The sequence below is a fragment of the Hippichthys cyanospilos genome, chromosome 14 (genome assembly GCF_059441005.1).
Source record: "Hippichthys cyanospilos isolate Australia breed blue-spotted pipefish chromosome 14, RoL_Hcya_1.0, whole genome shotgun sequence".
In the NCBI taxonomy this organism is placed as follows: Eukaryota; Metazoa; Chordata; class Actinopteri; order Syngnathiformes; family Syngnathidae; genus Hippichthys; species Hippichthys cyanospilos.
This window is the reverse complement of record NC_142382.1, coordinates 15,940,001-15,963,882: the sequence shown is the minus strand read 5'-3', so window position 1 is coordinate 15,963,882 and position 23,882 is coordinate 15,940,001. Positions and strand designations below refer to the sequence as shown.

The 23,882-nt window shown below is 37.1% G+C and overlaps 2 protein-coding genes across 3 annotated transcripts in view; one reads left to right on the top strand and one right to left on the bottom strand.

The window, feature by feature from the left end:
• LOC148413155 (leucine-rich repeat and fibronectin type-III domain-containing protein 2) overlaps positions 1-23,882 on the bottom strand; it is a 143,983-nt gene that overhangs the window by 110,395 nt on the left and 9,706 nt on the right. The gene's annotated exons all lie outside the window — the stretch shown is intronic.
• Positions 8,882-10,513, top strand: LOC148413156 (general transcription factor II-I repeat domain-containing protein 2A-like). The gene has a single exon (XM_088433658.1). The coding sequence runs from the start codon at positions 8,882-8,884 to the stop codon at positions 10,511-10,513; it is 1,632 nt and encodes a 543-aa protein (XP_088289784.1).

Below are 23,882 nucleotides of genomic sequence, written 5' to 3'. Positions count from 1 at the left end.
ATGCTGTGCTGTATTTTATTAACATAGATAGCAAGTGGAGATCTTCTTATAAAGCACTTTGCATATGTCAATCTCCTGCATGGACTCCTATAGACTTTTATTATCCCGCCACGGAGACCATACATGCATCACTCCTGCTTTGAATCTAAAGGGAATGTGATCAACCGCTTCCATGAGCCGGGAAGCAAGACTGCTGTGTACTGGGCTACAATGACCCAAAAATGTTCTGTATTTCACTCATTTTAAATCCTGCAGATACAGCAAATCACTTGACTCCTTCTAACAGTTTACCAATGTGTGGTATAGGGATGCTTTTATATTGCTTGCCATAAAGAAAGAAAAGCTTTTGTTCTGCAGCATTTTCTTTTAAAATGGTGCTGTCTGAAGCTTTGTGCCTCTAGTCTACTTTTTCCACTTATTGAGCACCACTAATAGAAAAGACAATATTTTGTCTGGCAACAAGCCATCAATCCAGTGAAAGTAATGGCTGTGAGGGGAGATGCTCTCAAAGTGGCATATTTACGATGTTTAGGGATAAATGGACTATAAATTTTATTACTAGACAAATTTACTATGATGTGGATGTTTTTCAATTATTAAACGAGACATTATCTCATAATAGAAGGCACTTTGAAAACTATAGGTCCTTAAATGTTGCCACCATTTCTAACAAATGAAAGGTTTGACAGCCAAACAACTCTGAACCAGCCTAAAAGTTGAAGGTTAATAAAACAAAAATCCAGTTAAAATCTGACGAGTCATTAAGAAACTAGATAAACAACGTGACATCACAGGATATAATCAAACAAAACTTATCTTAGGAAATGACTATGTTTTAAAGTATTTAAGTTTACCAGTTGAGAACCAACTGTGAAAAATAATATAGTAATATTACCAACATTAGTAATGGTATAATAGATCTGATATGACCTGACAAGTAGTTCAAAGTTTTAACATGGAGAAAATTTGAATCCTACTGATGGATTTGGTTGCAATTGTTTCTTTAAGGATTTATTAATAAAGAATGCACATTTTAAATGTTTTGGTGTATCCACTGCAATCTGACATGAAAGTAGACTCTTTAGGACTCTGTAATCCAATAATCACATGAGAAAGGGTGGATGGGTATTATTTTGGAGTTTAGGTGATTTGTACCCCTTGCAGCGCACTAATTTCTATTAAAATAAAAAAGAGCATGTATAAATATCTATTTGTTAGATAATAAGCAATATGACCTGCAATGTCCTTTACATGAGTCTCCAGTAATAAATTTGTAGTCAGTGCACTTCTGTTTTCCTAACTTTATGACTAGGTATGATTTGAATATTTTCCCCCATGTAAAAAGTTTCATCCAAATTCTCAACCATCTCTTTCTATCCGGATGCTCTTGTCTCACTGTGACTCATTCCTCCTCAATCAAAGTGCAGTGGGAAACTTCTTCAAAGACTATTTTCATGCTGCAGTTCTGCTAAAGGTTGTCAGAACTTGATGATGAGCAGTATGTGCGGCTGTCTACTCTCGATTGTTGCATGACAAAAGAGACACACACAAAAAAAAAAAAACACAAAAAGCAATTCACCACGAGAGGTGTGTGCCTTCTCGTCCCACCATGCACACTCATTTAGCCCGCAGCAGGCTTAGTGTTTGACCCGATAACTGCTGCTCATAATAGCACCTGACAAGTGCCCCTTCTAACAAGAGGCTGGGATTGCGTGTTTTGCTAACCTCATTGCATTCAGCAGAAAATTAAAGAAGCCACAGCAACTTTTTGACAGGTAACCTTCCAGCATTTTTCCGCCCTCTTGGACTTAAAAAGTTTGTAACAAAGTTAAGTCTGATGATGGGGGTTTTAACCAAAAGCACAATTAAATGTTCATGTCAGTGCCAGGAATTAACGTCCATTGGCATATTTTTCCGCCTGCATGTCATTCAGTAGAGCAGTGATTCTCAAAGTTTAGGTACAGCATGTGTACAAATGGGAACAAACAAGCAGCCTATAATGCATACATCTCAAACTCCAGTCCTCAAGGGCCACAATCCTGCATATTTTCTATGTTGCTCTCCTAAACACACCTGATTTAAATAATTAGGCTCATTTTCAAGCTCTTGCAGAGCTTGCTGACGAGCTAATAATTTGAATCAGGCGTGTTTAATACAAAAGCATTGAAAACATACAGGCTTGTGGCCCACGAGGACTAGAGTTCGAGACCTATGCTCTAAAGCAGATGTGCTCAAATTCTGTCCTCGAGCGCCCCTATCCAGCCTGTTTTCCTTCTAACCCTCATCCGGTATACCTGATTCAAATGTAATTAAGTGCGGCTGGAGCAGGAGGACGTTGTCGGGTTATACTACATCTAATGGTATCATCTTAGCTTATAGTCTCCGTGTATGCTTAGCTACTATGCTATGCTTAGCAGTCTATGAGTATTTGTGTTATGTTTCCATTCTTTATGTCATAGTCTTTTTTAGTTGCTACTTTCTCAGACCCCGACGTTCTCCTGCTGGCTCTGTTTCCCCCCTTCGGGTTTGGGGTGTATCGTTACATATTTTATGTCTATTCAAGTTGGACTTTGCTGTTTATTCTCCTCAAAAAAACTAAATACTTGGGGGTACCAAAATCCACCTAAGAAATTGAAATGTTCTGGGTAGGAGTGCATTTCATTTAACATCAGAAGCTAGACAGAAGAAGAGATCGAATAAAATAGTATAATGGATTTAACCTGTGCAGAATAATTTAAACACACACAAAAAAAAGAGTGTGGGACTTTAGCCAAGCGCAGGTGCTAAAAGTGGCAAAAGGTAGCAATGAAGTATCGACTTCAGTAGCGAACTGCATAAACTCAGATGAAATATGAGTCAAACTACATTACGATTTGGATTTTTTTCGGAGACGATTGCACTTGGGGAGGGCTAAGGTAACATGACGCACTGGTTCCTTTAGGGGAAAATTACCCTCTCTTTTTCTTTTCAAGTCTACCTCCATGTTGACACCGCATGATGCTGGGGGCGCCCAACGAGCACTCTGAGACAGATTGGCCAATGCATAGCCACAGAAACGTATTTGTAGTGTGTGTAAATGCTCACGCTGATAAAGCTAGTTTTCCATCGAACAAAGCAAAATTCAACTGAGGAGTTTCTCTAAGAATAAATTGAAGCAGTTCCTTTTTCAACTCCTCTGAGGCTGGCAGCCGGGTTTAAGCTTCGCATACGATGCAAACCGCCAGCAGTCAGCCATTTTCATGAGTTAAGTGGCCATGTAGCAATCACAGCTCCTACACAAGAATGACAATATTTAACCCCGCTCAATTAGCAAATATTTTAAACAATGCCTTAGATGTCAAACTTTGACTGACAAAGAGCCACCCCCACTCTGAATATTTTTTATAACACAAGCTATCTTCATCTAGCAATGTATTGTGTATTGTAAAAAAAAATCATTTTGCCTGTTACCATATGTCCAAAGTCTGTTATCCGTATCCATGTATGCGTGCCAAGCTTATTGACACTGTGAAAGACAATGCAATACATGCTAAACACATGCAAAATAAACTGTGAAAGACAAACAATAATAAATGGATGTGTTTTCTCCCCATAATAGCTTTCATCTAATCAAACAGCATTAACATACTTTGCAGCATACCAATATTGTTTTCTTTATCTGCACTGCAACAAAGACTCACATGTTCATGTGCTTCCCCAGATTAGAACATGTGCTGCCGCTACGGCCACAGTAATTCTCGTAAATTTGTATTGTCACTATCCTAGATCCAGTCCATTTAAGATGTCATGTTAATCTTTTACATATGCCACACTTGAGAAAAGTGTCAAATGTTTTTGCACACACCACAGGTTTTTTTGTTTTATTAGAAGGTGGAGTTAGTTTTTACTTTAAAATCTACACGTAATTTGAAAATTCTAAAATTGTATAATGTGAGCAACTTTGTTTTTACTGTCATGTCCGTTTTAGTTCAAAATGTATAACGACAATTTGCACTTGTCAGTTGGGAAACCGGCTCACATAATTTATCTTATATAGGCAGCAAAAAGTAAGACCTGCTTAGTTTAATTTCCCAGTTGATGAGTAGTCAATCATTCCTGAGAACTATTTGTACACAAACAATCGAAGTAAAAAGAAGTCTCTTTCAATTATTTTGTCCAAAACTCATCATCAGAGAATTAAACCACTAAAAACCATGATTTTTTTTGTTTATTTACTGATGTAAACATCAGCTCTATTTCAGTGTAAGGTAAAATATACAAATGAGATGGATATAGAGTAATTACCATCACTTCTGTTTCTGTTTTTTATATCCAACTAAAAATCTTTCATTCTTCCATCTAACTAACATTAAATTGGTAACATCTTCATGCAGAATGGAGAAGTGAGAGAACCGAGAGATTCTCAAGTGAGGAAACTAGAGTAGTCCCGCAGGGGTAGACATGGATGGCGCCTGCTCATTAAAGTCAATGGTGCAAATGGAGTTTTTCTTATTATCGGGCGTCAGGCATCACATGCAAAAGGGAACCACTTTCACGTGCAAGGTCTCACTATCTTTTTGCCCTACTGACATCTTCAATGATGTCTTGAAAAGTCTTCAAGGGTGGAACAAAGGGTGACATTTTGCAATGTGTTTTGTCCTAATTACGGCAAGAGGATTTTAGCAGTGACTTGTAATTTTGTCTCAAGTGCTGTTGTTTTTTTTTTTTTTTTTTGTTTTTGTTTTTTTTAATGGGGGTAAAGATGTACCCGTAATCAGGCGGTGTCAATTACAACGTTACAGCATTTTGGTTACAAGAAGTGTCTGAACTCTCAAACGACAAATCAAATACTCTTTTGCTAATCTAAGGTCAATGGTGAAATGTTGAATCTGATGTTGCTTTGGGAAATGCTGAAAAGTGGATGACACAATTGGAGCTGCAAAGACTTTGCCACAAACTTTGGGGTAAATACAGCGTAAAGACACTGCTTGTGTCCATTGTTTATGCACAATTCGTGTATCAGAGGCAATTCTGTATTCACTATTCATTGAGGGCGAGCTCACAGAAGTGGGACGCTCCCATGTCTGTGTTCAAATGCATACATTTTATGTGTCTTCACCAGTGTTGGGAAAGTTACTTCAAAGCTTTAATGCATTATTGATTACTTATTACTGTCATTTCAAAGTATTTCAAGGGTTTATTTCATTATACTATGACTGTATATGAAATGTAAGGCATTGCACTGCTACTAGTTTATTTTTTATATTATTCTCACCAACATACAGAAACTGGAAATATGGATTTGACATTATAATGTAGCCCAATACGCTCATTATACATTCAGTGGAAGGCTGTCTTAAGGCTGTATTAAACAAATTCAGATTCATCTTTATTGTATTGTAAACATTTTTTTGTATTTTAATCCCTTTAATATTTAGCTTTACAGCATAGTGATGCATTGGTTATGCTATTATTTTTTGTATTTTAATCCCTTTCACTTAGCTTCCCAGCATATTGATGCATTGATTATGCTTTAAGCAGACAGTGCGTTCCACAATTTCATCGTTACTATTGTTAATGTTAATAATAATGTTTATATTCAAATTGAAGTTCGGCCGGCCAGGTTAGTTACTCTCATTTGTACCGAGTCAAATATTACAATCCATGCGTGTGTAATGCATTACACTACTGCATTACAGAAAAAAGTAATGCATTTCAGTAATCACATTACTTTTTACAGTAGGTATTTACTGTGGATGATAGCATTATTTGACATACCTTATGTGGAATGTAAAATACATGTTGGAAGGTGAAAATTGCTTTCAAGACAAAGGAACAAAGAAAACTTTGCATGAAGTGTTAAAAAATGAGCACAGTAGTCCTGGATTCCCACTGCTGTATCTCATTCCACACTGGAGCCCACAACTGTAATAGCTCACTTCCTAAATAAATGAAGTGTGCAGGAATTGTTGTTTAATCGAATTGAGACGTGAAGGGCCCATTACAAACAAATGTCAAATCTGAATTTTTGGTACAGTCAAAACGGGTCGGGTCATAGGATATCATAATGTTTATTGTCACAGAGGAATGTTTGTATGGCAACATTTACGTCTCAATCTGCGTGATGTATTTACCTATATGTAGGTGAGGCATATGCCTCGTGAAAAGTGTGCCGTCTTTGAACTGCACACATGGAAGTGTTTTTGCGTGTATAGGAATAGTCATTCAATAAACCCCATAGCTAGGCAACATATCAACACTTTATAATACCTTGTTGTTGACCTCTCATGGAATCCTAGCAGCACATGAAAGACCTTTGAAAACTTGGATGCCGGACTGGGGATTAACTCACATTATTTAGGGCTCGATTGGTTGCATGAGACAATGTGGATGAAATGATTGGAATAACAAAATCAAAAAAAAAAAAAACAACAACACACACACACACACACACACAGCTTGGATTCTACCATTGGCCAGGGATCCTTGAATAAAACAAGCTATTATTTGAGTAAAAATGAAAACACTTTATGAGTTTGAGGCTGCTGCATCAATGCACTGTACACTCAGGTTCAATACCGTTGATGCATTTTCAGATAAAAGAAGATGAGGTTTTGCAAAGTGCTTTGGACATTGTATTGTGTCGAGAAATTGCTCATTCCATTCATTCTTTGATCAAAATGAATTTTTCATTGGACTAAACAAATTCTTTTTGAAAAAGTACAAGAGGTTAGCCATTCACAGTGAATCAGACTTCATTGGTTAATGCAATATTGCAATATTGCCGGTTAATGCACACGGTGAATGTCAATTTTTTGTATGAGTTGTTCACAGTTTGGTAAATCTATCCAAAAACATACAAAAGCAATTCTCTATTGTATCCGTTTGTGAAATCTATCGTACACATCAGCCATTCACACATCTTGCAATACCTGGGGGCTTTGCTCTTCCCGTGTATATAACCGTTTGTATCTATAAATACCACTGGTATACAGCATGACCGTACAGGAGAAAGGGGCAGATGAATGTGACTGGAACTGGAAGGTAATTTCTCATGTAAGTTGATACATGAGTGTTCACAAAGTAGCACTATACGGCCTCAGGCTATTTTTTTCATGCCTTTATTTATTTTAGCACACATAGATGAACACAATAAAATATAAAATACATATCACCCTCCTCATCTAATTTCATATTGCAATAAATTTGATCTCATATTGAGCCCCGTGCTATTCATGTCCTCATAAAGCAGTACAATATACATCATGCACCTTCAGGAGCTTTTACAACATACTTTAAAGAGTCCTATGCATTAACTTTATGACTGAAATAGCCAAGGCCGTTGGGGGAAGGCAAATATTTTTTTTTGCACTATCAAAGCAATTCTACATTAAACACAAACAAATAAAAGCAACATTTGGAATGAAAGGTGCCTGAGGTAGATGTGATTCACAGAGAGCAACGTGACTTGTCAAACTCCGAACTATATCCGTTTTTCCCTGAAAATAGCATGCCATGTGAGGGAATTGCAAGGACTTCTGGCAAATGTCACTGGTGCAGCCATTGATTATGTCGACAGCTTTGTCATGTCAAATCTAGCAATAGAGTAGTTGTTGGCATCAATGATGTCTGGGTTTACTACAGCCTCTGAAGTCAGCATATACTGTACAGTAGACACATCTTTATGTACAGTACAGTACTAAAACATTTTGCAGTCAGGGATCCCTTTTAGAAAGTGAATTTTCCAAGGAACCCCATAGTGAATGTTTGTGGGGAAAAAAAGCCCTTTTTTTAATTTTCCAACAGATTCAATTTGAATATATTTATTACTTTCCAACTATACTGAAGTTTAGAAATTAAAAATTGAAAATTGCACACCTAATGCTGCAAATTATTTAGTCAAAAAGCATTATAAACTAATATGGCACTTTAGCTTTCTTGCTTCATTACCTTATTAGCAAGCAACTGTAGACACAAAACACATTTTGACAAATTTCAAAATTATTACATTTTTAAAAATGTAATAAACCGCTTTATTGAAGAGTCAAATACTTTCCTACTGAAAATAATGTAAAATTAATATTTATTACGATGAAATAAATATATTATTTATCATTAATGATAGTAATTTATTTTACCAATAATAAAATAATTATTATTAATTGATTAATTTAAAATGATATATATATATATATATATATATATATATATATATATATATATATATATATATATATATATATATATATATATATATAAACTCAATTTATTGAACTGCACAAACTAAATGGTCAGATAAGCAGTTTAGGACATATGCAACGTGTTCAGCACCTATGATCAAATTTGATGCTTTTCATGATTTGAAATTTGATCTGCATGCATTAAAATAGACTCATTTAGCTTGCTAAAAAAATGCCCAGTAAACGTGCTACATATCCTTCATGAGCTCCCGGGATTACTGTGCGCTGCATAGTATAAACATGACGGATAAGCACAGTGTGCCTTATTGGTAAACATTCTAAAGGTGACTTATGTTTGCTTTCTCAAGACAGGTCCACACTACATATTGAAACACTGACCTACAAGAGATTAGTGGCCATATTTACTCAGAAAGCTCCAGAGACACAGTGGACATACTGTATGCCCAATACGTCGATCGCGATCTACCGGTCGATCGCGAAGGTACTGTGGGTCGATCGCATGGCATTAAAACGTAGACGTCAGCCTATGATCCGTCTTCACTCTGAAATTTGTTACTTTATTGGCATATGGGGGGAGGTCGGTCTGACCAATCTGACCTTTTCTGACAGAGGGGTCACTGCACATGCGCACATAACGGCGCGTTCTCGCAAGCTAGTGAGTTAGCCTCTAATTTATTTATTCTAAACGTAAGGATATAAAAATGAGTGAGGGAGCTGGACCTAGTAAAAAGCCAAAAACGTACCATTTCCATACGGAATGGGAGGTGGCAGCCACCGAAGCTTCGTTTCGGGTGAGTCACTTAATCGTTAAGAACAAGAAATCCTTCCAAGACGGAGAAATGGTAAAAGAGGCATTTGTTGAAGCAGCTGACTCGCTGTTCAAAGACTTTAAAAACAAAACTGAAATACTATCTTCGATAAGAGCTCTCCAGCTATCAAGAACTACAGTTACACGACGCAGTGAAGCCATGGCTAAGGATTTGACTAAGCAACTTTGGAAGGACATCACAGATTGCGAGTGTTTCTCTCTGCAGTTGGACGAGTCTACAGACGTGAGTGACACAGCCCAGTTGTGCATTTTTATTCGGATGGTGTTTACTGATATGAGCACAAGAGAGGAGCTGTTAACAATCCTGCCCATGAAAGAACACACGCGAGTAGAAGACATATTTCAGTCTTTTAAAAACTTTATTGAGAAAACCCAGCTCCCAGTGTACAAAATGGTGTCCATCACCACGGACGGAGCGCCTGCGATGGTTGGCCGCTCGAATGGGTTTATTGCCAAGTGCAGGGAGGACGATGCTTTCCCAGACTTCCTTAATTACCACTGCATAGTACACCAACAAGCGTTATGCGCAAAAATGCTCAACATGAAAGAAATAATGGATGTGACAACGAAGATCGCCTGTTCTATTCGCGCCAGATCTCTTCAAAGACGTCTATTCCGTGCACATCTGGATAACGCTGATGGTGACCACTCTGAGTTATTGCTGCACACTGATGTCAGGTGGCTTAGTCGAGGGAAATTCCTGCAAAGATTTCGAGACCTCTGTCCGGAGATTAAGGTTTTTTTCTGTGAAGCTAAACATGCAGAATATAACCAACTAAGTGACGACCAGTGGCTGCTGGACTTGGCATTTTTAACCGATCTGACCAACATGCTGAATGACCTTAATCTGGAGCTGCAAGGAAAAGACAAAACTGTGATCAATATGATAAGCTCAGTTAATGCTTTCAAACGAAAAATGCAACATCTCTCCTCAAAGCTCCAGCACCAGAATTTGGCAAACTTCCAGAACCTCACATCAGAGCTGGAGATGCAGGGGAAGTCATGTGTGCAATTTGACAGTGTACGCTACACAAAACAGATTGACAATTGCTTATCAGAGTTTGACAAACGTTTTCAAGACTTTGCTTTACTTGAGCCTGTTGCTACATTCATGTGCTACCCTTTTCGGGAAGATGCTGAGGTTGTTTCACTTGCATCAAAAATTGCAACACTGTTTCACCTGAACTCATCTGGAGTGGAGGATGAGATTTTGACACTACAAGCCGACATTGAGCTGAAGTCCAGAGCTCATGGACAATTTTGGAACTTACTCACAGAGGAAAAGTACCCCAACATGAGAAAATGTGCAACCTCCTTGACTGCATTATTCGGCTCCACTTATTTATGTGAGTCAGCCTTTTCCCACATGAGGATCATTAAGTCCAAGTACCGTTCCACCATGACTGATGATCATTTGGAAGTGTGCTTGAGGCTGGCTGTCAGCAGCTACTGTCCGGACTATACATCCCTGGCTGATTCCATTCAGTGCAAGTCATCAGAGTAAGGTAATGAAAAAAAAATGCACAGAGTTGTATTGAGCAATATGGATTCATGTAGTTATGCAAGGTACACCAACATATATGGTTCATATAAAGAATTCTCAATATTTTTATAAATAAATATATGTTTTGCAAATTTATAGTAGGTAGATCATTTTGACTTGGTCATTTTATAAGTAGCTCGCATGCTGGAAAAGTGTGTGCACCCCTGTACTACAACTATCATCCCTGTGACTCTTGGAGTCTCTCTTTGAGTTGTTCTACTTATTGCTCAGCCAAAGCCCAGCATTTTTATAGTGTGATAAGTTGCAACTGGCCAGTGCCAACGAGGATTGTAGTGTATCATTTTGAATAATTCTTTTTCTGTTTGTCTCCAGCTATGACTGCCTATTGTGATACATTTCAACGCAAGTGGTATTGTCGTACAAAAACGTATTCCTTATTAATCAGTGGGTTATCTCGGTTAGAGTCTTGAATATTCCATGTTCAACATATTGGAGGACAAAATGCACCTCAATGACACTCATCTTCAGTTGTAACTCACACTTGCAAGAGGTTATCAAAAACTCAATTTGTGTTCTGATGCACAGTATTAAACCAGTGGTTCTCACAGTGGGGTCCCCCGACCCCCAGGGTCTCTTTTTCGACTGCAGGGGGTCCATTAAATAATTTGGGTGTTTTGGAACATATTCAGTTTATCTTTTACCAGTTACAGATGTGAGCCTTGTTTGGCTTAGTCTTTGTTTTTTAACGCCACCTCTGGACGCTGTTGATAATGCATTTTGTGGTGGGGAGCAGTGGCTGTCAGTGCGCACACGCATTGTTCCTTCTCTTTGTGAGACCTGGCCCACGAGTGTCTGTGATTTGTGTTTTCTTCATTGGAATGTTGCCATTTATGCTACTATGGCCAAAATGAGTTGTTTGTTGGTCCAATTTGTGACTGTAGATAACATGCTCGCTAATGTAGGTTTTTACCTTAATGTGGGTTTTTACCTTCAGTATGTTGTATAATGTTGCCTTGAATGTGTTCAGCTAGTTAGCATTTATGGTTGTGCTAAGTTTTTCCTTTTTCTAAATGTTAGTATATGTAACTGTTTTGCATCTAATTAATAATTTTGTATTCAAACAAATGTCTTTTGTTGTATGACTCATTTAATCCACACAATTCGTATACTGTAAATGTAGTTAGATTTATCATTTTTGCATATGAGAATTATCTGAATTATGTTTGGTGTGTTTTCTTTTCTATTAATTTACAATATAAATGAGTGACAACTGTACTGACACAAGTCAATTAAAGAACTCTTTTGCTGGTCGCTGTCTGACTACATAGATAGAAACCATGATAACATCTAGGATTTTTTTATTATAAATTTTATATTAAAATTCATATTAAATTGTGACTCAATAAAGCAATCGATTCAACAAGTTTAATATGTTTTTATAAATGGAATAATGCTTAAATTTGTGGAAATGCATTTTGTGTCTACAATTGCTCACGAGGCAATGAAGCCATAAAAGCTAAGGTGGCGTTTTGTTTTATAATGCTGTTTTTGACTAAATAATCGGCAGCAACCTTTTGGGGAAAAATTGACCCGGTTTGTTATAAGGAGGTGTGCAAATTTTTATTTTCTAAACCTTAGTATTGCTGAAAAGTAACAAATATACTTGTTGTCAATTTGAATATGAATAAATGCTGAATAAAAAGGGCACTTATGTTCGCCAAAATGTTTTTTTTTGTTTGTTTGTTTTGTTTTATTGTTTGTTCACGAAATCTTTTGCAATGGGGAACTTTGGAAAATATGCTTTCTCAAAGGGGTTCCTGTTTGAGAATCCCTTTACAAAACCAGTCTCACATTGCCATTGAGTAAGAAAATGTCCACCCATCTAATTCAAGTTCAGTGAAATATATCATGGTTAGTTACACTGTTAGAGGCTCTAATTTGGTTATGACTTTTACAAATCCCATGCTCTCCAAACAACAATAAATTAAATCATGTGGACTATGCTTCCAAAGAAATCTCATTTCCTGAATGCCTTTACATTTTGTAGCATTTTGTAACGGCATCCAATTTTCCTTGTTGACAATGCACAATTTTTTGGGGTGGAAAAAAAAAAACAGTGACTTATTGAATTCTCACTAATCGAAGTGCCATCTTATCTGTAGGGTTTTGTGCTGCTGCCAAAATTGTTGGGGGCAAAATAAACAGGTCTTAACTCATTTCCGATCACAGTAAACCTAAAGGCTATGTAGGAAGGCATTTTCTTTATTTCCTGGTTTTAGTTGGTTTGTGCCCGTAACCTGCGCGAGCCACAATCTCCTTGGTGCTGAGTTCAAATTAACTATAGAAATGAACCAATCATCAAAATGAATGATTTTATTCAGTTTTAATTGGACTTTACATTTCTGATTGGCTGTATCAGATCGGCGGATATTTTGTATTTCATACAAAATCAATGAACGCTTATAATTTCATAATTTTTCTATCAGTGGTATCATGATCAACTCTATCAAAAAAAAACAAAAAAAAAAAACACATTATTTCATGCACTCCAGGGGCCTTTTGTCCTGCCATGGTCAATAATCCTAGATTTCTTTGTGCGTTGCCATGGTTAGTAATCCAAGATTTCTCTGTATTGAAAGTCAGAATTTTTTTCTGATTGACAGGGGTCAATTATGTGAATATTTGGGCAGTCTCAATCCTTCACAAATAGAGGGGGTCAAGTGTACAGTAAAACATATTGACTGAATAGGTTGGATGGATTGCAAATAGAAAAATAAGAGAGAAAAAAAAAACTCGCTAATTGCTGCGTGATTGAGGCCAAAATCCTGATCATGTAAATCCAAGTTTGAACAAATGATTTGTGGCAGACACAACACTACTCCATTCCTGTGTCCCACATCAATAAAACAAAGAAGAAAAACATCCTCCTTCTTCAGTACTTTACTACGGTACAAAACAGCCGAGTATCTACCCACAGCCCAGCAGTTAAAAGCCCCTGGATTAGCCATGTATATACATTTTGGAATGATGATCCCCTTTCCTGTGGTGTGAATGGGGATTTTTTTTCTTTCTTTCTTTTTTTTTTTTTTTTTTTGGGGGGGGGGGGTGTAAAGACATTCTGCACTTAAAAGAATTACGACCTTTACATCAACCCAAGGGGTTTTTACCCTATTTTATTATAAAGTGGTCATTTGCATACACCAAAGACACTCACACATATCCACATACATGTACAGTATGTGCGCACACACATGCACATATGGAATATAAAACACAAGTATTCCACTCACTTGAATTTGGGCTACGGCCATTCAACCACTTCGCCATCCTTGTGCCGTCATATTGTATGAGACATTATAAGGACATATAACTATAAGCACGTAAAAGTTTCAGTTGTAACTTGTAAAGACTGGATGAAAATGTGCCAAGTAACATTTAGAAAAATAAAACTTCTCATTTGGAATTTCTTGCAAGATTCACAGGAAGGGATGGAACTGACTAAACTGTTGCCATCAGTGAAGTGTGATACAGTGAAGTCAGGGCTTCATAACACTTTGAATGATGCCCTTTCAGATGTCCTATAAAAGACTGCAGCAGTAAAGATTTTAGTGTACTTCATTAGTAGAGCTGACAACTAAAGCAGTAAGGATCTGAGACTGCATGTTAATCACCAATGGCCACAACATAGCAGTCATTCAAGCAGCTGTGTAGTATGTAAAAATATATAGCCACATTTGTTTTTCTCCCACTTTTCCTCCAAATGTTCGTACTTCTTTTATGATTTTGTAGAATATAAGCCACCGACTCATTTTACAGCACATCTAAAACTTTCTGTAATACATTAGACTTATCAGACCAAGAGATAATTTTAGCCAGGGATATATATAGCATGACATTCATTTTATGAAGGCCTAATTTCCTTCATTTTTGAATATTCCCCCGCATGTCAGGGTGTACTGGAGAACAGTTTATTTGAAGTAATTACTTCAAAAGTACTCTCCTTAAATTAACCAAGGGGAATTGTAGCGCAGCACATTTTCACTTAAGGTGTGAAATAAAATGACTGTGCAAACATCTGACTGACGAGCCGATGTGAATTTTCCCATTGAGATATAGGAATGATTTTATGTAACACTAAGATGATTATAATTGAAGTATACACCGCTATTTTTAATACAGCCAATGCAAGTAATTTAATAAGAATACCATGCTCATACCATGCTCATAATTGAATGCATAGGGCACAGCGCCATGCAAGTACGCAGATTTGGTTACAAGGCAACACATACAATAGGATACAATAAAAACGGATGATTAAAAATCCATAATGCACACCACCATTTTTAAGATGACTGTAATTATTTCTGATTGGTGCTTCACAACTCCAAGTCCTCATCAGCATGTGGAAATTCTCCTCACAGGTGAAAAAAAAAAAAAGTCTGCTGGCTCTGAACCTTTTTCCGACCAATTAATATGATATACTCTAATTAGTCACCGTTCATCTGTCAAAGTAATGTAGTAGTACCCCACCACCACTACCACCAACAGGGACCCCATGTAAGCACCAATCAGCCAAGTTGGCCGGTGACCATCATCACTCTCTGTCAGCAGCTGTGAAATGACTCAAAACGTACATTATGCTATTTCACCTTCAAGATACTACAAGCCTACTTAGGCTTGCAGTAGTCATCGCTTCTCTTTTCAAAGAGTAAAATGAACCAGGCAGGATAGACAAATTTAGGGGGCAGTAAACAATGGGATAAGATTTTTTTTTTTTTTTTTTTTTGTTAGCTTGTAGGCTCAGTAGTGCAATGAGACATGCGGAGAATCCACTGCCGGTCAAGCCACTGTATTTTCGTCACACAGTCAAATGTTTTTGGAAAGCCGGACAATACTTCAAATTAAAATGTGGGATAACACGTAATGTATGACACTAACGACCTAGGAACACTTTTACTTTTGAAGATCCTTCTGGAAGCAAGGTTGTAACGATGGTCTACTACTGGATCAACTTTACCTCTCAGTGTAAGCAGCATTAAATCTAAACAACGCTGTGTTTTTTTTTTGTTTGTTTGTTTTGTTTTAACTTGACTGACATTCTTTTTTTCAGCTGGTGAGTAACAATAGCTAAAGAATTTGAATATTCTGAAACTAAGTGAAGGATAAATTGGTATAGTTGTAAATTTGACAGTAAAAAGTAATGCCAGGGGAACACACTACATTGAGGGATGTGTGAGACAAGGGCACAATAGAGAGAATCGGTGAGAGGGGAGCAGTGATACTGAAGGAACTGTTATCAATTTAACAAAGATGCAGTTAGGAGGGTACTTCAATTTTAAAGCTAAATTGGGACGTTTTCTTCCTAACGACTGCAATTTATTACTAAGCATTGGAAACATTAAAACTAAACGGAGAACTTGAATTTGAAACATTGCCGTTTTTTTCTCACCAGTGATACATTGATATCCAACATTGTCAGCTGAAATGATTCGAAAACACCTGTATGTACAGTGTATGCAAAACTAAATGCAAAAAGCATCACAATGTTGTCACAGTCAGCCAAGCCAATCAATATAATACTGTATAAATATATATATATATATATATATATATATATATATATATATATATATATATATATATATATATATATATATATATATATATATATATATATATAATTTGGAGGGAAAAAAAATTGATCTTCAGGTTGAACATTGAGGACATTGATGAACACAGTTTGGTTTTTTTATCCTCTCAGTGGACCAGCAGAGACTGCCAACGTCACTTGGCAATCGTGACATAAATCGCTCTGCCTTGTACTCACCTCGTTAGAGAGTTGGAATATCACTACAATGTAAATGCAAGCTCAATCTTCCTCCAGGCAATGCCCCTGTTGAGTGCTGTTTTCAGAGTTTAGTGAGGGATGATGCAGGAGTGTAGTTCGGGGGTTGAGTAGCTCTTTAACCCTTTAAAGCCTAAATAGTGTCCAACTTTAGTACACCAGTGCCTGTGTCGTGCATTCCTCTTTGCAACACACCTGATTCCAATGATGAGGATCATGCTGAAGCTCCTACAGAGCTCGCTAATGAGCTATTCATTTTTAAAGTATTAAGAAGCAATGCAAATAGTTTATCAACTACCTATTTTAAAATGTGTCTGGGAGAATCCCATTATGAGTTTGGGATATAGTGTCATCACAAACTGTCCACCTATGACTTTGCAGCTAGGCTTGATATAGATCTTCCATTGTCAAGCGGCCGCTATCCCGATAAATTCAACTGGTTTAGGCTGTGATATTATCACAGCTTAGATCGTCACAAACTCTTGTTTGGCTATGTTGTTTTGTAGAGCAGGGCTGTTTGATATTATATCTGCTTCATTCATCCATCTGTTCGTTTTCTATGGCCGCCTATCCTCACTAGGGTCACTGCTTGCTGGCGCCTATACCAACTGTCTTCTGACAGTGGGCGGAGGACACCCTGAAATCGTTGTCGTTGCCAGCCACACAGAGACAAACAAGCATTCACACTCACGATCACATCTAAGGGCAATTGTGATTGTCCAATACATCTGCCGTGTATGTTTTTGGCATGTGGGAGGAAGTACCCAGAATAAACGCAAGTGGACTCAGGAGAACATGCACGCGCCACAAGAAGGCCGAACACAAAGTCGACAAAAAGTAATACAATCGATAGCCAATAGAGGCTAATTGAATGGGTTGGGCACCCGATACATACAGTACATTTTTAAAAGAGGATGTTGTCATGAAAATGAGGCATGAAATTTCATCATGGTTCAATTTACAAACTCCATGTTGAACAGCTTATACGTTGGCTGAAATGTAGAAGCTTCAAAGTGTGGAGAAAAAAAGCAGTAAATCGAAAAGTAGTATTTATTGTACGATAGCTTTCACTACAGTACAGTACAGCTAGTGAATCCCATATTGCTAAGCTTTAAACGTTGAAGTCACAGTTTTCGTTTGAAGATTTAATGTCTACTTGCTACCTGTTAGTTTATGTCCAAAATGGGTTTTCTTTCACGTCGGCCATTGTTTTGTGTGCTGAGGCATTTTAATACTGAAACAATAGATCCTAATTCCTATCGGTCTTTGCCCTTCTTCGACTTACTTTTGGCAACCGGCAAAGAATTTTTGTTGCATTACCATCCCTGCACTTTCACTCCATGAAAAATAATAATATATTGAAGAAAACTACTTCTGTATTTGAACTTAAAAACATTAAACCCGGCACCCATGCTACATAGTGGCTTGCATGTTTTCTGCTGTGAAAGCAGACGATAAATGGACCTGCACAGATGCTGCAATCACTGGTCTAGATTTTCAGCTGTTGGTCTATTTCCCCCAAGGAAATGGAGAGAACACATATCGGTGTCTTTGGTGACACTTTTACTGTAAATCCCTGCCAATTACATGCTTGAACCCAGTGTAGACATTTTCCTTGATCCCTCCTGGACTTGGGGAAAAGTATGATGACAACTCTTTTATGATCACTGTCACAGATTGCGAGGCACTCCGGGAAGACACCAAGGCATCAGCGATTTTTTTCAAACCATAATACATTTGTCAAGTATATTGTTTATTCACGAGCAAGTCTGTTTACAACTTTTGGCTCCTAAACGTACACTGCTTAAATTTTTGTCTCAAAGCAATATGAACAAATGGTTGTTCTGAAAACTGCTTTTTTTTTTGTGGGTTCTTTTGTTGTTGCGCTCAACCCTATTTGAGTGTCCAGAAGTCTTCAAAAACACTAAAGTTTGCAGATTTGTTGCTGGTTGCTATTTCCAAAACACAAAATTGTGTAGTGCAGGAGCAACCTTTTGCTGGCTCAAATGAACATATAATCAATTTTGTCAATGAATTATTTAGGCCTCTGACTTTTGCTTTTGTTGAAGATTCACTGTGGTGATCCCTGAAGGGAAAAGCCGAAAGGAGAAGTAGTAAAGAGATGTATGCGAGCCAACCTGGGGAGAACATTTAGTTGTTCTTGAAATTCAACTTGACAAAAACACAATTTATGTCATAAATGGCAAGTCTGCAAAATTTTTAGTGCATGTAGAAGGAGTCCTTGTTCAGCCATAGAGGGTCTCGAAAAAATGTCTTCATTTGCCCAAATGTGTTGTATAAACTACTTATTTGAGAGAGTGTGGACCTTGACTAATTGTAAGAAGCATTGTGTGGTGATGATTCTTTCTAGCAGGATTTCCTGCCATGCCCCCCCCCCCCCCCCGCCATACACACACACACACACACACACACACTATCTGCATTGATTTTCATCGGTCCTTTTTCATTTAGAGCTGTCTGAGTGCTTGTGACTTAGACTTTGGAAGCAGTATTAAAAACATTATAAACATCGAATTTCCATTGGTGCGTTGGTAGCATCGCAGGGAGCTGGCAGTGGAATTCAAGGTATCCTGAACAGCATTTTGCAAATAGATAAGAATGACATGTTTACTATTAAAGGTGGTTGTACTGTACTTACATCTCAGTAGTAGTAGCTATTATGTGTGTATTTATTATTGTTCGGAACACATTGATTTTCATCCAGCCACTGTGGTTTGAGTCTTGTGTTGTGGTTCGGGCTTGGCCTTGTTGTCACTCATGTGTACAAGATGGTGGTTATTGTTTGCTATTGAAGTTCTGAAATAAAGCTCATCTCAAGCAAAGCTATAATGTCAACACTCGTCTTTATGACCACCATTACCACAATATGCTGAATTCTGTAACGGTTTTAAAGATTAAGCAGGTAGGGATATGTTTTTGATTAGAGCAGGGATCAGTCATCATTTATATTCACCTTGACTCATTTTGAACATTTCCCAAAGGAAATGAAGCCACAAAATTGTTTTGACAAGTGAAGATGCTGCATATGAAAAAAAATAAATAAAATAAAAGGCCAATTAAATTATCATATTAAAGACAATCATAAATTATCCAACTGCAACCATTCAAAACCAATCCAAAATACCATCTACTTTTGTCATCTTTTCATGTGGAGTTGACATGCATTTGATGAATGACTATTTCACGTCATATAAGATATTGCAAAATAGGATCTGATAAAAATACTTACAATACCATGGGATATATATATATATATATATATATATATATATATATATATATATATATATATATATACACACACACACACACACACACACACACACACACACACACACACACACATATAATAATTGTTAATAATACCTTGTGTTTCTTGCGTTTTGGCACATCTGGGCGACTTTAGAAATCATTTAGTAATAAAGTAAGAGTAATAATGTAATAAAGCCTTCTTGTAGTTTACGGTGAATTTATTGTCTCCTGAAACCGCATTATGTCTCCAGCATGTTCATAGTTTTTTTTGTTGTTGTTTTTTTACCATGTTCTGCCGTCTGACTTAGATGAAATGAAAATGAATGAAAAATCAATTAAATGAAAATCAAGACGGACAAAATTGTTCTTGTTCATCATTACTCGTCAAATAATCGATGAGCTTCAACCGTCGCTTGTAATGCATCAGACTGGTTTTTAAAATAGGAAATTTTACCTCATATACAGTATGAGAAGTAATTTTACTCGTTACACCTGAAAATGCAAAAGTAGTAGATAAAAAAATTCTATCTGATCAATAACAGATTATATTCTTTATTATAATAAAGATTAAGTAAATGCTGATGTAAAACAAAACAAAAAAAATAACAGAGAAAAGTGAAGACCTCAAAGAGGCTTTAGATTATTGTTTAGCCACAGCCAGACCACGCCCAACGCTAATATGATTGTAGTTAGAACAACATATATTATATCACATCACAGTCAGCTGGAATCAGCTGTAGTTCATCAATCTCAAAGGTTGGGTCAGGCATGTTGTCATTTCGCCACATTTCTGTCAAACAAAGCATGGAACTATTCCTCACCTTGCTGGAACCACACAACCTCAGGTGAAATAGTTTTTTTTTTTTTTTTTTTTTATTGTCAGTGAACATTGGCCAGCAAGATTGATGGTATCAGTAGCTTGCTAGCCTTAAGCTGAGCTAGCCATTCGGCACATTTACCGTACTTTTGTTGCCGGTAGCATCACTTCCTATTCCTGCTCGTTCCCCGTGCTGTGTAGGATTCAATTCACAGGAGCTGCTGTCTGCCAAGAGCAATTTTCAAACTAGATGAAACTGTTGTTGTGAACTCTATAAATTGGTATGGTTCATTCAACCAATGCTTCCTTTGACTTTTTTGTGTTAAGATGACACTAAAATGGCCTTCTAAGGCATTCTAATCCTGGAATGTTAATTGAAGACTTCTAATGCTAATGCTAATTGAAGACGTGAAATATCATTTGTATATATGTGCCCTGTGACTGGTTGGCAACCATTACAGGTTTTAACCCACCAATTGGCCAGCTGAGATAGGCGCCATCCGAGCAGTAACCCATATGATGATACTGTGGTATAGAAAATGGCTGAATGGATGTTGATTAACATACTGGTCATTGGTCACTATATTATTGCTGGGGAAAAAAAAAAAAAAATGAGTCCCAAGTTTTACCTAAACTAATGCTTCATTTTCTTGATAAATTAATAATCTCCAAGTATAAGGAAAACTAGACTTGCATGAATATATTGCAAAAATTAAATTTTAAAGAGACTAAAAAGGCTTATAATTAGAAATGTATTGTTATTAAAATGACTAAATCTAGTTGGCGGCTATGTGAGGCAGTGCTTAGCAGGCCCGCCTCATAATTCAGGGACCCAAGTTGAAATCCACCTCGCTGTGGCCTTCCTGTGTTGAGTTTGTATGTTCTCCCCAAGCCCGTGTGGGGTCTCTCCGGGCAATCCGGCTGTCCTTAAATGTGATTGGGTGTGTGATTGTGTTTGTCTCTGTGTGATGGTAACCAGTTCAGGGTGCCCTGCTGTCTACTGCCCGGATTCAGATCGGATAGGCGCCAGCAAGCCTGCGACCCTTGTGAGGATAAGTGGTTCTGGGAAATGAATGGATGGAAGACTACATTGTTCATTTTATTGTGCAGCAAAAAAAAAAATCCTTAATCAAAGAATTATGTCTTCAAGACAAACAGTTATATTTTTTCCTCATAAAATGAAAATATGATTTAGAATGATATTCAAAGTAAGACCAAGACAATTTCCTTTGATTTAAGAAACTAAACAAGAAAAATATTGTAGCTTAGCATTGGTTTAGGCATTTAAAGCAAGACACACATTTTCATACTCTGCAATTTAAGTTCCATTCCGCATTATAATTATATTTACTGAAATGTAATGTATTGTAGTCATTTTTTTAATTAATAAAGTCATTAGAAAGACATTTAGTGTTGTCTTGTTTTAAAGTTACAGCTTTGCATGTTGTACACAATTGAGTAATTTTGAAGAGAGTGAGGGAACAAAACCCCTTTGGAGTTAAAATGAAGGTCATCCATTTTCACCCTCTTTGTATAAGAGAATTGTTTTTTTGTGTTAACATAAGGTGACTTGATGAACATTTTAACAGTTTTAAAAAGTAACTTTTTCATTTCTGTTAAAAGGACAACAAAGGAAAACAGTCATTTTTTTGCCCACAACCAATTAAGCATATTCATTCAGGAGCTGCAATCTGCCACAGTTTACACTCAGTCACCTAACGCGCCAAATGCCCCATTTAAGTTATCTTCCATCTTATTAGCCACTCTTCCCCAATGATCTTTTGATCCCTTAATTCTGTTTTTTTTCTCTCTTTACTCTCAAAAGCATCACAATAAGCACAACAAAGCAAATAAAGTGCAACATTTAATTTTATATAACTACCGCATATCTCCATGTACAAGGGTGCCCTTCGCTTTTTCACCCCCTACCCGCCAACATTCATGCCTGCTTGTTCAAGAACACGTCCAAGGGCTGAAGGAGAAAAGTCGTCTTTTCCTTTTCATAATCCGCCAAAGTCCGTCATAAAAAGTATCCACACAGCCTCATTATTGACAACAAAGAGGCAATAAGGAGGCGCTTGACAAAAGTACTTTTGGAAAGTCCAAACATGCTTAAACGGATGCAAACTATATCTAATTAGAGGTCTACATCATCATTTTTGGCATTGTAAATGACATGATATTACTTATTTCACATTCAAATTAACATTACTCAAACACGGGTACGTGGAACAAATTGGTCTGTTTTGAGTTGCGGGTAAAAGTCGACTCCCCCAGCATGGGGGTTAAAAATGAGGGAAAAAAATCGAGGAGAAAATGGAGAAATACATTACATACAACTATTTACAAGCACGCTGTGAAGAATGTGATTTCGCCGTCACTACATGTTCATTTTTCTTTATTTTATTTTAAGTGCCATGAGTGGAAACAAGTGGATTGCAGTAAATTTAATGATGTATAAAAACAGGCCAGCCAAGAACCATACTCATGTTATGTAACGTAGCAAAAATCAGCATACACTATTATTTAGACCCTCTGATTGTAGTTTTGTCTTTTTCCTATTCGTGATTAATTAAGAGGAAATTAGGACTGCACATTTAACCCACTTGCATCAGTGAACACAGGCACACACAAACGCAGCAGTAGTTCAGTAAGGCCCACTTCCTTTTTTTGCTGGTGAGCAGCGGGGCCCCAAGGTTAGAAACAAAAATGCTTTCACTCCAGAGATCTAAAATGAAGAGCTCGTCATGCCGCTGTGGAGTGATAAGATTCAGGCTCTGCTGGGGATGTCACGGCTGTGAAGAAGCTGTAATTTATAGAGGATTTGAAAAGCTTATCTTCTCAAACCCCTGGGCAAAATGAAGAAATATTGGGCAAAAACAGACAAATGCAATATGTCATTGTTTTGGTGAAGAGCAGCGTAAACATGCTATGGATGAAGGATCTTTGATGACACAATGCTGCTTATTATTTTGTATTTCAGAAGTAAGGATAAGCAGCTATAGACAATGGATGGATGGGTGGAAAGTGAGAGTTTAGGTTCAGGTAGCACTAAAGTGGTGGGATTAATTAATGGAAAGGCATATACTGTACATATTTCGGCTAAAGATGATAAGTTACTTGATAGGTAAGTCAGAACGTGAGCATGTGCAGCACACAGTGGGTCACACAAGTCACAATTAAAAGTGCCAAAAAATTGCCACAGAGACAGTGTATAGGTTTCACAAATTGATCACTACGTAGTAGTGGGGAAATTAAACCATTTTACAATTTTTAATATTCCAATTTTTTATCCTTATTTGCTGTATCATCATGTGACTGCAACATACATGCTCTATACAGATGTTGATCTATAGAATGTATTTGAACGTGCACTTTTGTTATACTGTAAATGTAGTGGGAGGAAAAAGAATGTACAGTGATCTCCCCCTACT

Bases quoted from the DNA above. Each gene is read 5' to 3' on its own strand.
- LOC148413156 (XM_088433658.1), top strand. From the start codon at position 8,882: ATGAGTGAGGGAGCTGGACCTAGTAAAAAGCCAAAAACGTACCATTTC.